Source organism: Tamandua tetradactyla, chromosome 4, assembly GCF_023851605.1.
Source record: "Tamandua tetradactyla isolate mTamTet1 chromosome 4, mTamTet1.pri, whole genome shotgun sequence".
In the NCBI taxonomy this organism is placed as follows: domain Eukaryota; kingdom Metazoa; phylum Chordata; class Mammalia; order Pilosa; family Myrmecophagidae; genus Tamandua; species Tamandua tetradactyla.
The window spans coordinates 100,284,433-100,297,398 of NC_135330.1; the positions used below are offsets into that span (position 1 = coordinate 100,284,433).

Sequence of the window (12,966 nt, forward strand, 5' to 3'; positions counted from 1 at the left end):
ATTGTACATATCTAGAAAATACAACTTCCAGAGGAGAAGGGAGCCTTTAACTACGGGCTAAACAAGAATTTCCAGAAAATGGAACAGGGAACCCTCCTCTCACAGGATGCGGGGGTAGAAAAGTATACATTTTAAACCAAACATCTGTGCACAAACAGAGGAATTAGCATTTTGAAAGCAATGCACCCCCACCCACCCTCCCCGCTCATAGGCTACTTGCAAGGGAGACCAGAAAACCTAGCAGGCCATTTATCCCCTGAGATTTGTTTCCCTTTATAGAAGTAGTAAAATACCATTTTACTTTATTTAAATGTGTCTTAGGGAAGACTTGTGAAGGAAAAGGATTGTTTAGGAAGGAAGGAAGGAAGGAAGGAAATGGCAAAAAGGAGGAACTTGGCACCACCTAAACTGTTCTAAGCCCCATGCACCTTTCTATACTGAAAACCGTGGCTGCAGTTTCTCGGCTGTTGGAGTGTCCCCCCGGGGCACCCTGTGGCATCTGCCCTGGTGACCCAGGCGTGGCCTCCAGGCGGCTGGCTGCCTCCTGCCCTGCTGGGCTGGGGTGAAGGGCTGCCTTCTCTGTCGGGTTCTTGCTGCCCACCCCCACCCCCCTAGCTACGTTTGCGGTGCCTCCTATTTCTGCTGAGTCGGTTAGGGGGCTGTTCCTGCACCCCGACCTGAAATGGAGGGCGCTGAACGGCACGTGACCCATCCCGAGGTGTCACTGGTCTCCCCTGAGAAGTCCGGGGGTGGCCCGGCAACCTGGTGGGTATTTCAAGGTCCATCTCCTCCCACCGGCGTCCCCAGAGTCTCTTCCTGTTGCTGCTGTCCCCAGACTTGTCGCCGCGTGCTGGGGAGCTGCCGAGGCCCGAGAGGAAGGGGCAGCGCTGATGCCTGGCATGGGGGAGCCAGGAGGAGTTCAAAACACAGCGAAGCCCCGAGCCAGACAGTCCCCACACAGTGGGCCTGGCTCCCTGCCCGTCCCGGGAACCTGCCCCGGGGCCACCTCTGCATCTGGCCCTGGCCTGAGCCCAGGTGAGGGCCCTGCGAGGCTGCCAGGCTCCCGCTGGGCTGAGTCCGTGGCTAGGAAATCGCCATCAGTCTCATCTGCTAAGCATCCTGCCTCCCCTTCCCCGAGGGGTGAAGAGGAGGTGGTCACAGCAGCCCACTCTGCAGGGAGGGTGTAAAGGGAAGGGGCCGTGAGGGCGCCAGCACCCCTTTTCATCAGCACTGTCACACAGCCACTCCAGCTTCCAGGGGCTGGAAAACGGGACTTCAGTTTTCACTGCTTCTACCGGAGAGGCCGATGTAGAAGGGAGGGGGTTGGAAATGGTTTGCCACAAGTGTCACTGACAACCTCCACCACAGCTGCCTCTCCCACAGAGGCAGTGACTGATTTCAAGGTGCTGCCTAGAACCCATTCCCGGAAGTCCTACATCTCACCATTCCTTGTTAAATGGAACAAGGACAGTCATTACACTCCTGATTGGTTCATTACTCCTCTCAAAGACCAGGGGCCAAGTTTTGAGTGTTTATCTACAATTGCCAAGCATTGAGATACAAAGCTGATGAGTGTGGTTTCCTTAATTGAGAATATTTCTTTTTTGTACCATGCTTTTTAGTTAGCAAGGTTTCACCCGCTAGAAACAGAAAACCACACTAACAATGACTTAAATCATATTAACAATTTATAATTTACTTCAAAAATTTTTAAAGGAGGCAAGTTCAGGTTTGGTCCAGCCACTGTACAATGTTAGAGTGTTGGGATGAGGTCTCTGTGATTTTCCTCATGGTTACAAGAAGGATGTCACAGCTCCAGGCATCACATCCTTTAGGAGAATGCACAAAGGAAGCACAAGATGGTGAAAGAACTGTGTTTCCATGCTTCTCTCTTTCATAGGGATTGCGACTGTTCAAATGCCTCCTCAGCAGGCAGACATCTCCTAAGACTCACTGGCTGGAAGAGTTGTGTCATCACCACGGACCTTATAGGAGGACAGAAAAGCATCTGGTGAGCAAGAGAGGGGATTGGTAATTAATATCGGGTAATATTAAGAGCATTACCACGAAGGCTTTACATCTTTCCACATACTTTCACAGTTATGATCTCATCTGGTAACTCAATGTCACTGTCCTCCAAGCCAACCGGAGATCCAAACTGGAGGTCGGGTGCAGCGGTCCCCACCGCTACCTGGGGGCTTGTGGCTGGGAACTAACTTAAAGAGCTTTTGGAGGAACAAGTTTATTGTCAGGGTTTAAAGATATCCTAAGACGTTATGCCTGTAATGTTTGCCTGCAGGAACCCAAGGCGTAATTCAGAAGAGTTTATAGTTCGGGAGTACAATTACATGGTGGAATGAGAAGGGAAAGTGGGGTACAGGAGCTCTGGGGAAGACACTGGGAGGAACCCGAGTCTCGGCTTCCTCATCTGAAACATTACGTACTTGAACTGGTTTAAATGGTCCTTAGAGTCCTTGTTAATCACACGTGTAGCTATATACTGACACCGAAGTCATCAGGGAAAGGCATGTGAGAGCCAGAAGAGTACAGGAATTGTCTATTTCAGCCTCTTTGTAAAACGATATAATGTAGGTGCAGCGCAGCCACCATTTGTCCAAATTCACTCGTCCATGTTAGAGGTTTGAGTCCCAGTGCACAACAAACTATGCTTTCACAAATGGCATACTGCCTCGGGAGAACATTTCTAAAAATTGGTCTCTTCCTCTGCTTTCTTCCTTTCTTTTTTTTTGGCGGGGGGAGGGTACATGATCTGGCAGTTGAACCTGGGTCTCTGCATAGACAGGCATTCTAACCACTGAACCACCCGTACACCCCTCTGCTTCCTTTTTAATCTTAGGTAGAACCTCTCCAGTATCGGTGACTTCGTTTGAGTGGAAGTCAGGGAATGAGACTGTTTAAAGTGCACTTTTTAGCTGTAAGGTCTGGGGCAAATTTTGTACCCTCTCTGTAAAATAGTAAGTACATCTTCTTCATAGTTGTTGTTGATTTTTTTTGCATGGGCGGGGACCAGGAATTGAACCTGGGTCTCTGGCATGGCAGGTGAGAACTCTTGCCACTGAGCCACCACAGCCCATTGTTGTTGTTTTTAAGGACAAAAGTAACCCATTACAAGGCCTGGGTGCAGTGACTGACATGCACAGAGCTTGTTCCAGTCTTGGTGGTCAGGGCAGACCTCAGCGTCCCCCTGGGCCTTCATCTCAGAGCTCAAGACCCTGCCAGGCATGAGGTCGAGCCCTGGACCAGATCCGGAGGCCGTGCGGAGTGTGTGTCAGCGTTTCGCTGTTAGGAGACTGTGTTCCTGTGACCACATCTCCTCCAGTCATGTTGCAGGGCGCTGGGCAACAACAAAGAGTGAGGCCAGGAGCTGGGCCCACTCGTCACTGGGCCATTGCAGTGCTCAGTAACTGGTGACCTGTACAACAGGAATTAAAGCAATTTAAACCAGGGCTTCTGGATCTAGAATACCAGTGGGACCCACATTTCACCCAAACAGGTTTTCTCAGCCTGCCGAGGCTCTGGACCACTTGCAGCTTGCAGGGCTCTCAGCTGCACGCCCCCTTCTTTCCACTAGATGACAGTATCAGCTCCCCAGTGGCAACAGGGAAACCCATTTCAGCCTTGTCAAAGTCCACAGTGTTCCCCTTTGCATGTGCATGTGTGTGTGTGCGCACATGTGCATGTCTGCACGCATGTGTGCACGTGTGTGCATTGGCATGTGAACAAGCAACCCTCCCACCCTTGAGAACCTCTCCAGTGAAGCTTAGGTACCTGTGCACTTTTTTCGGGGAGCCTCATCAGTTTTCTTTAAAAAAGGTCTATGACCTCAAAAGGGTTGGAACCAATTCCTTAAAGTCTTCCAAAATAGTGATGAGAGAAGGGACATCTCCAGCTGGGGCCGTGGAAAAGTGCAGCCATCACGCTAATTAAAACTGTGCACCGTGAGACTTCGTTATGAAATGTGTCCTCATCCCTTTGGTACTTTCAGCTACTTAGAAAAAGCACTTCTCAGAGTGTTTCTGGGGAGGGGGAGCATCCCAGAGGGCACGCTGCCCCCAAGCCCCCTTCAGGAGCGCCACCTCGGTCCCGGTCCCGGTCCCAGGTCAGGGTGGTCAAGGAGACCTCCGAGCCAGATGAGCACCACCGGCTGGTTCTCAGAAAAGGAACCCCCAGGGCTGGGACCCATTGGAAAATTGATGGGAAGGAAAGCAGGGGAGGGCAGCGAGGGGATGGGGAAGGGAGTGTGTCGGGAGGAGGGGGAGTGTGTCGGGAGGAGGTGTGTCAGGGGGAGGGAGTGTGTCAGGGGGAGGGGGAGGGAGCGAGGGGCCCCGCTGGAGCGTAGGGCGCCCCTGCCCTGCGAGGCCTGCTTCGGGCTCCTCTTCTCCCACCCAGCCCTCGGGAGCAACTCCCCCACAAGCTCCGAGGTCCCGAGGTCCCCGCCCGCGTCCCTCCCTCGCCCCCCGCCCCCCACATCTGTCCCTGAGATGGTCGGACCCCGGCGCCCCGCCCCAACAAGCAGACCCCGGAGCGGAGCCCCAGAGCTGCGCCGAGGGTCAAGTCCGCCTCCCGCACTGAGGGGCGCGGGGCGCGGGGGCGCAGGCGGCAGGAAGGGGCGGGCCCGGGGCGGGGAGGACTGCGCGCCCCGCCCCCGCCCCGCCCGCCCGCCCGCCCTCCCCGCGCTGGGCCCTGGCGCCGCGGGGCTCCCGCCCGCTAAGGGTTGCAAGTTGTGCGCCGGGGTCGGGAGGGGCCGCGAGGAGCCGGAGGCCGGCGGGCAGCGCGAGAGGAGCGGCCGCCGCCTGTGCCGGGTGAGTGCCCGCGGGGTCCCCTGCCGGGCGCCCGGCTCCCCGCTCCCTGCTTGGCGGCTCCGGGGGCGCGGCCCGCTCGGGGCTGCTGTTCCGCCAGCGTCAGCCGCTCCCTCGTGGGATCGTCCCCAGGGAACCGAGGGATCCACGCGGGTCCTCAGGGGCTGTGGAGAAGGCGCGCGGCCCGGCTCGAGAGGAGCCCCGGACCCGGACCCGGACGCATCCGCTCAGCCCTGGAGGCCGGCGCCACCCGGGGGGGGGGGGGGACACTGTCCTGGGCGGGGGGCGGGGGGAGGTGGGGGCATCAGGACTGGAAATGGGGCGGGGCCGAGGGGGTGGCGGTAGGGCCTGGAGGGTGGGCCCAGGCGCTCCGGGGACCCGGCTGCTGCCTTGGGTCTGGGGGGAGCCGGGAGGGGAGCAGGTGGCAGCGCGAACACCGGGAGCCCTGCGCTGCTGGGTGCGTGCACGGGGCTGCAAAGTGAGGGACCGGCGGCACTCAGCCCTGCAGTCCTACCGGTGCAAGGAATCAACCCCTGCCACGGAAGGAGGGCTGGGTGGGCGGTGGCTCTCTCTGAAGGATGGGCCCAGATGCTCCTACTGCTTGCTGAGTTCTGTGCTCTGCATTTGTTAAGAAAAAATGATCCTCATTTATCTTGTTTGGGCTCGTGCAAAAAGTCAGCTCTCCGTTACAGGGTCAGGGAAAAGTTGCTACAAACTATAAGCAGAATAGTTTTGCAGGCCAAATAAACCATGTTATGGTTCATTTTCTTTTAATATCCTGAATTATGTTTACTGCCAGTAAAGATGCTACATTACTTTTAATGTGAGCATATGAAATGAATTCGCTGGCTTGGCAAATAGAAGCCATGATTTCTTTAAGCCAATAGCTGCCAGAGTTAATTTGGGAGCATCTGTAGTAAAGGGAGATGGGAACAAGCTTTGAGCTAGTTTGATAAAAGTTGAGTTAGAGAGAAGCTTCCATAGAGAGTTAGTTCTGCCCACCTCTTGAAGGCTGAGACAAGCTTGGATGGGTATGCACGGGAGGTTCTAGACCGCCTGAGTCCGAGTTACCACTTCGCGGAGGTTTTCAACTTTAATGTCTCCTACTGTTCTCTTGCCAGGGACCCTCGACCCTCTAGCTTGTTCCAGAGGAAGGGGAGCTGCTGTTAAACTGCTGAAGAGTCACTCTTGACCAGAGCCTCCTGCCCTTCAGAGCCCTGGCGCCCCTGCGCTCCTGCTGCCCCACGGCCTGGTGAGCCATGGCCTCCAGCCTGACCTGCACGGGACTGGTCTGGGCCGCGCTCTCCTTCCTCTGTGCGGCTGCCTCCTGCGTGGGGTTTTTCATGCCCTACTGGCTGTGGGGCTCACAGCTGGGCAAGCCCGTCTCCTTCGGCACCTTCCGGAGGTGCTCGTACCCCGTGCATGACGAGAGCCGGCAGAGGATGGTGATGGTGGAGGAGTGTGGGCGCTATGCCTCCTTCCAGGGCATCCCCAGCGCCGAGTGGAGGATCTGCGCCGTGGTGACCGGCCTGGGCTGTGGCCTCCTGCTCCTCGTGGCGCTCACCGCCCTTATGGGCTGCTGTGTGTCGGAGCTCATCTCCAGGACAGTGGGGAGAGTGGCTGGAGGCATTCAGTTTCTGGGGGGTAAGTAGCGTGCTGCATCGAGCTGTTTCCTGGACCCCTAAAGGGGCCCTGCGAAGGATGAGGCCCGCTGGTGAGACGTGGCCATTGCTACAGGTTTTTACTAGAAATGCCCACAGCCTCAAGAGCTCTTGGGTTCTGTTTGTTCTTAGACGTTGCACCACTGGCCTGTTAGGCCAGCCACCCATGGGAGGCAGGTGCAGCTGGGTTGTTCCTGATGTGAAGGGGAGACAGATTGGATCTGACTACTTTTTGATACCTGTTCAGCTGCAGGTACTGGGCTTGGCTCTGTCTTATTGAAATCCTGAGGTCCTTTAAGACCTTCCTAGAAAAGTGGAAACGGTTTTTGATTCAACATTGTTCTTTTCAGTCTTTAATACTCTTTGGTGGATGTAAAATTGACCCTGGCCCAACCTTAAACTGTATCTCTAAATAAACAATTGCTTTTTAAAATGGGGAGGTGTTTTAAAACAGCTATGAATTTAACCATGACACAAGGATAGCTAGAGAATTAATTACCTTGTTAGGCCTTAACGTCTCTGGCTGTGAGTTAAAGCAGAATATTTAGAAGATGATGTCAGCTTGTCCCAAATGGACTGGGTAGTTTCACAAACACCAGAAAGAGTTTGATTTGTGCTTGGGTTTCCTCCAACAAGTTTTGCCTCAATATCACTGCTCATATGGTTCTAATTGTACTTTACATATTTTCCACTGTGCTTTTTGCCTCCATTCTTCAAACTGACTGGCTGAACTGGTCTGATTTATAAGCTGCCCTGGTGAACTATGACAGCTTCCATAGATAGTACAGAGGGAAGGGAAATAAGCCTGGGAGACTTCTCAAGTGCATTTTTAACTTTGTGCAAAAGTAAAGGTCCCCTTCCTCTGCTGTGTGATGTTTTCTTTTGTGAAGACTCCAGAAGAAAAAGTCCCGAAACATAGTTCTGAGATCGACTACGTATTGAAGAACCCAAACAGATTTCTGGCTATTTAAAATAAAACTTTCAAATATTGTTTTAAGTAAGAAAACTTTTGTGCTAAAATGCAAGTGGCAAAGAATTTTCTGTTTTGAAAGAAGAGAAAGTGTTGTTGTAGTCCTTTATTTAATTAGCAGATGTGACTTTCTCCTCATTTGCTTTTCCCTGTGGTTTTGCATTTTTCTCTGCTCTAGGAAGCAGTTTGGGGGACTTAATCATTCTCTCTCTACTGCTTCATTTTTCAACACTGAGCAAAGGACTTGCATGCGATGTGTATATTTATGGAGCAGTATAGTCAAACTGTTAGAAAACACGAGGAGGTCTTTATCAAAAGTTGAAATGTAAGTACAGAATTTGAAAACTTGTCGATTCTGCAGATTTTAAGATTCTATTAAGAATAGAGCTAATGCCAGGAGCATTTAAAAAATTTTTTCTGTAAGAATCAACTTGCTTTTGCTGTTTGTGTTCCACTGGGCTCAGGGAAAGTGCTTAAGTTAGGCTGTTTCATTTCCTCCTTTTATGGTAAATTTTACTTTCCATTTTTCCTTCCTTCTAGGATAGGAACTGCTTTTATTTCTGGCAGATCAGGAAAATGCTTCCAAAGAGAAATCAGTTTTTATTGATTGCTTTCAAACATATAATGAAGGAAGGCAGCAGGGAGTGAATCTGAGCCCATGCGATTTATGCTTCCCTCTCTAAGCTGTGTATAGATTTTTGGAATTATGTAGAGCTAAATGTTCTACTTTCCAGAAAACTCAAGGGAAAAGCCTATATATAAAATTAGGTATATGAAATTCCGTCTTGGTAAATGTTACATTAAGCTAAGAATGCAATCTATTATTAGCAGTTGTATTCTCTCCTTTCTCAGTTCTGACAAAAATAATTCTGAATCTAAAACCGAAGAGAGTTATTTGGATTCTAACCGTTAACGGCACAAGGAAGTAAGTAAACATAACCTGTCACCAAAGTTAAAAATAAAAACATGAAATATGGAAAGGTTTTTAAAAACCTGCCCCTAATCATTATCATTTCATGGGCGCTCAGTTGGCAAAGACCATTTTAAAAAGAATTCTTATCAGTCGTTTCGTAATTGTTTCTTTCTTTTTTCTTTTTTTATAAATTTATGTGTTTAATAATTTTGTTTTTGTGAAAATAATTTGTAAAATAGGTGGGTTTCCTAAAGACCCCGCAAAATGCCAAACCAGTGCGTCCTGTGTGAGCCAGGGGTGCTGCCTGTGAAGTGGCGCCACCTGGAGGCGCTTGGCTGCAAGGCAGGCGTGTCTTGTTGAGAATATTTTGCCAGAAGGGCTGTTAGCTGAAGTTAGGGTTGCTCCAAAAACAGCAGGAAACAGGAGAATGGCAAAAAGCAGAGGCACCCCTGCGTGGGACTGCCTGCTGTGTGTGGGGTTTGCACATATGGTGTGACATCAGGCAGTAAAATCCCCACAGTACTTTGGACCAAGTTAAAGGCAAAGTATCAACCTTAATTTGAAATTGTCTTGCTACAGTTGCCTAGAGGTTAAAATGTCACCTGCCAATTGATAGAATACCAGAAAATGAAACTGCCTCCCATAGGCGGAATACCTCCAGGAATCCATGACTACTTAGCATTTTTCCTAGATATTATTTTAACTTTTTATTGTGAAATAATTTCAGACTTATCTGAAAGCAGGTTGCCCACATCATATTCCTGAAATACAAAATATTTCCCTGTGTATGTCCTGAGAATGTGGATATTCACTTATAATCATCTTAAGTGCAGTTATCAAGTTCAAGAAATTTAACATTGATATAAAGCTTGCATTCTGTATCCCAGTTTTTTTTTCTGGTGTCCTAATATCATCCTTTTGAAACTTTTGGCTTCCGTGCTTAGATCCCATCCAGCATCACGTATTGCATAAAAGTGCCATTATCTCTTTAGTTTCTCTCTTTCATTCTTTAATGTGGAAATGCATGTACAATGGAGATCTTGCATCCCAGCCCCTCCTGAGCACACCATTCGGTGGGACTCATCACGCTCACCGTGTTGCATACCCCCCACCTTCCACTACTGGAACTTTCCCTTCACCCCAAACAGAAACCGCACACCTACTTTGCATTAACTCCCTGTTGTGCCTGCCCCCACCCCTGGTAACCTGTACTCCGCTTTCTGTCTCTACGAGCTCGCATATTCTCTAATATTCCTTTGTGGTTACCATGGGGTTTAAATTTAGCATACAAATTCTGTGACAGTCCTGTTTGCTTTGATATCAACTTAATAACATCAATAGCATAAATAAATTATGTTCCTTTACCCCTCTGTCCCCCACCTTTGTATAGTGCTTGTCACGAATTACATATTTATGCATCATGAGTCTAAAACCATTGATTTATCATTACATTTTATGCAATGTGTTTTAGATCCTGTAGGAAGTAAAAAGTGGAATTGAAAATCAAAGATACAAAACTACTCATAAATTCATTCCCTGGACCATGCATACCCCACCCCCCCAAAAAAAAACTATGGTATTCATATTTATTCATATCATTATCTCCACTGGAGATCTTTATTCCTTCATGTGGCTTTGGTCTGTTGTCCAGCATCCTTTCTTTCAGCCTGAAGAGCTCCCCTTAGCATCTCTTATAGGACTGGTCTAGTGGTGATAAGCCCTTCAGCTTTTATCAGGGAATGTCTTAATTCTTCCCTCCTTGATGAGAGACGGTTTTGCAGGATACGGAATTTTAGGTTGGCAATTTTTCTTTATTTTTTTTTGTGTATGTTCTTCCCATTTTATTTCCTCCATGGTTTCTTATGAGAAATTGTCACTTCATCTCTTCAAGGCTGTCTTATATGTGACCCATTGCTTCTCTTGTGTCTCCCAGAATTGTCTCTTATCTTTGTCAATTGAAAGTTTAATTATAACATGGCACAGTATGGGGGTATTTGATTTCAACCTGGTTGGAGTTTGTTGAGCATTTTGGGTGTGTATATTTGTGTCTTTTGTAAAATTGGGGAAGCCATGAGCCACTGTTTCTTTGAATATTCTCTTTGGCCCCATTTTCTCCTTCTGGGCCCCTCACAATGCGGATACTGGCTCACTTGACGGGTTCCACAGGCTTCTCAGGCTCTGTTCATTTTTCTTCATTCTCCCCTCTTTCTGTTCCTCAGTCTGGATCATTTCCATTGTCTTATCTTCAAGTTCACTGATTCTTCTGCCTGCTCCAATGTGCTGTTTAACCCCCTAGAGAATTTTACATTTCTGTGACTGTGGTTTTCTCTCTGTTTCCTTTCCATAATTTCCACCTCTCTGTTGATGTTCTCTTTGTGTGCATCTCTAGGTTTCCTGATTTCCTTAATTCTTTGTCCATGTTTTCCTTTAGCTCTTTGAGCATATTTAGGACCATGTGTAAAAAGTCTTTGGGGGTGCATGGGTGGTTCAGTGGTAGAATGCTCACCTTCCATGCAAGAGACCTGGGTTCGATTCCTGGACCCTGTACCCCCCTAAAAAAAAAGTCTTTCTCTGGAATATCCCAGATTTGGTCTTCCTCATTGATGGTGTATGATGCTTTATTCAATCCTCTCCTTCCCTGCGCCATCACTTCTGTTTCTTCATATGTTTTGTAATCTTGTGTTGAAACCTGGATGTTTTTGTATTTTGAGGTGGTATTGCTGGAATTTAATGTCTGAGGTGTCTCTTTCTTAAGCTTATGTCTAGCTAGCGTTAGAGCTTTCTTTGAATGCTAGAGAAAAAGAAAGTACCGTTCCCAGTCTTTGTGGATAGACCTGTGCTAGCACTCTCCTTCAGGATGTCTCCTTTACAATGAGCTTAGAGAACAGCTCCAGGCCACAGTGCACGGGCCTCTCTGGTCCTTTCTGCTCACACGTTTTGTGTTGGGCATGTGTGTGGCACTAGGAGTTCCCCGTTTACATGGATATGAGTGTCCCCTCCTCCCTAAAGAGCAGTTTTCTCACGGTCCCAGGCCCTGGGCTGTGTGTCCTGCAGCCGGTCACCCCCTGCCCAGCAGCCATGCTCAGGGAGCCGCTTTCTACACACAGGGCAGGTTCTGGAATGGCGAGTCCCTCAGGCACCACCAAGCAGCCTGGACCGGACACACAAGCTTACTCTGCTCCCTCCAGAGCCAGGACCAGGATCCACACTGGACCAGGGCGGGGTGGGGAGGGACCAGCCAGGACGCCATGAGATCCACCGCTTTAAGTGGCCTTTTCCCTCACTCCAGCTTGCCCTGTCCCTGCAGACCTTCCACTGGTTTCTGGAGCTCCGAGAAGAATGCATCTGCCCGTTCTTGCTGGTTGTTCTGGGAGTGGAGTGGGGGACGGGGTTGGGGTCCTGAAGCTTCTCACTCTGACAGCTTGACTGTGGCAGAGCCCGGAAGTCGTATTTTTGTTATAATTGTTAAAAAAGAGTGTGTTTTGAGTCTTACCCTCAGTTGAGTTTTCAAAAGACCTGTGTTATGCTTGTGGAAATATAACGAATAACATGCATCAGGTTTGGTAATGGTTCTCTGAGGTTTTAACACTTTACACTTCTTCAGTATAAACTGTGTGCTTTTAAATACTGTTGTAGTAAGTACTTTTATGGGATTAAAAAATAGTATCAATTTTTGGTATATTATTAGTAAAATGTCTCCTTTACATGCTCTGTAAATGAAACATGTAAGAACATTGTAAAGATGTCAGGTCTGTAAGTTCTGTCGACTATAGCCTGTGAATGGGCAACTCTGAGTTTATAGTTTTCATTTTAGGTGCTAAGGGGGTCCTGTAATGAGTCTCCATTCTTTTCTTCTGATGTGTATTGTTTATATTGTTCCACACTGGGTTTGCATGTGGTCGCAGATATGTATAAAATGGGCATAGAATGCTGATTGGTGGCAAGCAATGGCCAGCTTCCCCATTTGGAAACCCTCTTTCCTAAGAAGCGACTGTGTGACCGTGGAAGGCTGTTCGTAGCAGTAGCGGTGATGAGTGTCTTGTTAGCCTTCCTTTCTCTGGGAGCCAAGCCTCACAGAGCCTTTGGGCTTTTCAACCCTGCAGGATGTTCATGTGTCATGTCAAATGACAGCTGAGAAATAAGATAAGGTAATACTTAAAAGATTATAAGATAAATAAGAATGGGTTTATTAGTAGCTATAGTGGCTTTTTAGTGACAGTGTCTTAAGTGAAAGAAGTTGCTCTAATCTTAAGAAATCCAGGCACTGAGAAGACCAGGTGGGGACTGGCAGGTTGGACCCCCTTGGGCTTGCAGAGCACTACGGCCTCCGCGTCCTCAGTGGGCTCAGCTGTGTGCTGCCCGGTCCAGGGGAGCTGTGTGCAGCTCTAGGCTAGTGGACCTCAGACCCACCTGGAGGACTGCTTACAATGCAGAGGACTGGGTCCCACCCCAGAGCTTCTGATTCTGTAGGTTTGGGGTGCAGCCTGATAATGCGCATTTCTGACAAGTTCTCAGGAATTTCCGCTGTGGCTGGTTCTGAGTGCACACTTGAGGGCCCTCTTGTAACTTCATCATTTGTTAGTTTTAAAAAGGAGAGTTTTG

The 12,966-nt window shown here is 49.0% G+C and overlaps 1 protein-coding gene across 3 annotated transcripts in view; it reads left to right on the top strand.

Annotated features, from left to right (window-relative positions):
- Positions 1-4,698: 4,698 nt before the first annotated feature.
- Positions 4,699-12,966, top strand: part of LHFPL6 (LHFPL tetraspan subfamily member 6) — a 218,511-nt gene continuing 210,243 nt past the window's right edge. Inside the window, exons 1-2 of one of the 3 annotated variants that reach the window (XM_077158032.1) lie at positions 4,699-4,823; positions 5,942-6,464. In XM_077158032.1, coding sequence (XP_077014147.1) covers positions 6,080-6,464 — 385 coding nt within the window. In that variant the 5' untranslated portion in view covers positions 4,699-4,823; positions 5,942-6,079. Of the gene's footprint in view, positions 4,824-5,209; positions 5,278-5,740; positions 5,852-5,941; positions 6,465-12,966 lie in introns of those variants that run through there. The other 2 variants (XM_077158034.1, XM_077158033.1) reach the window with 2 other exon arrangements.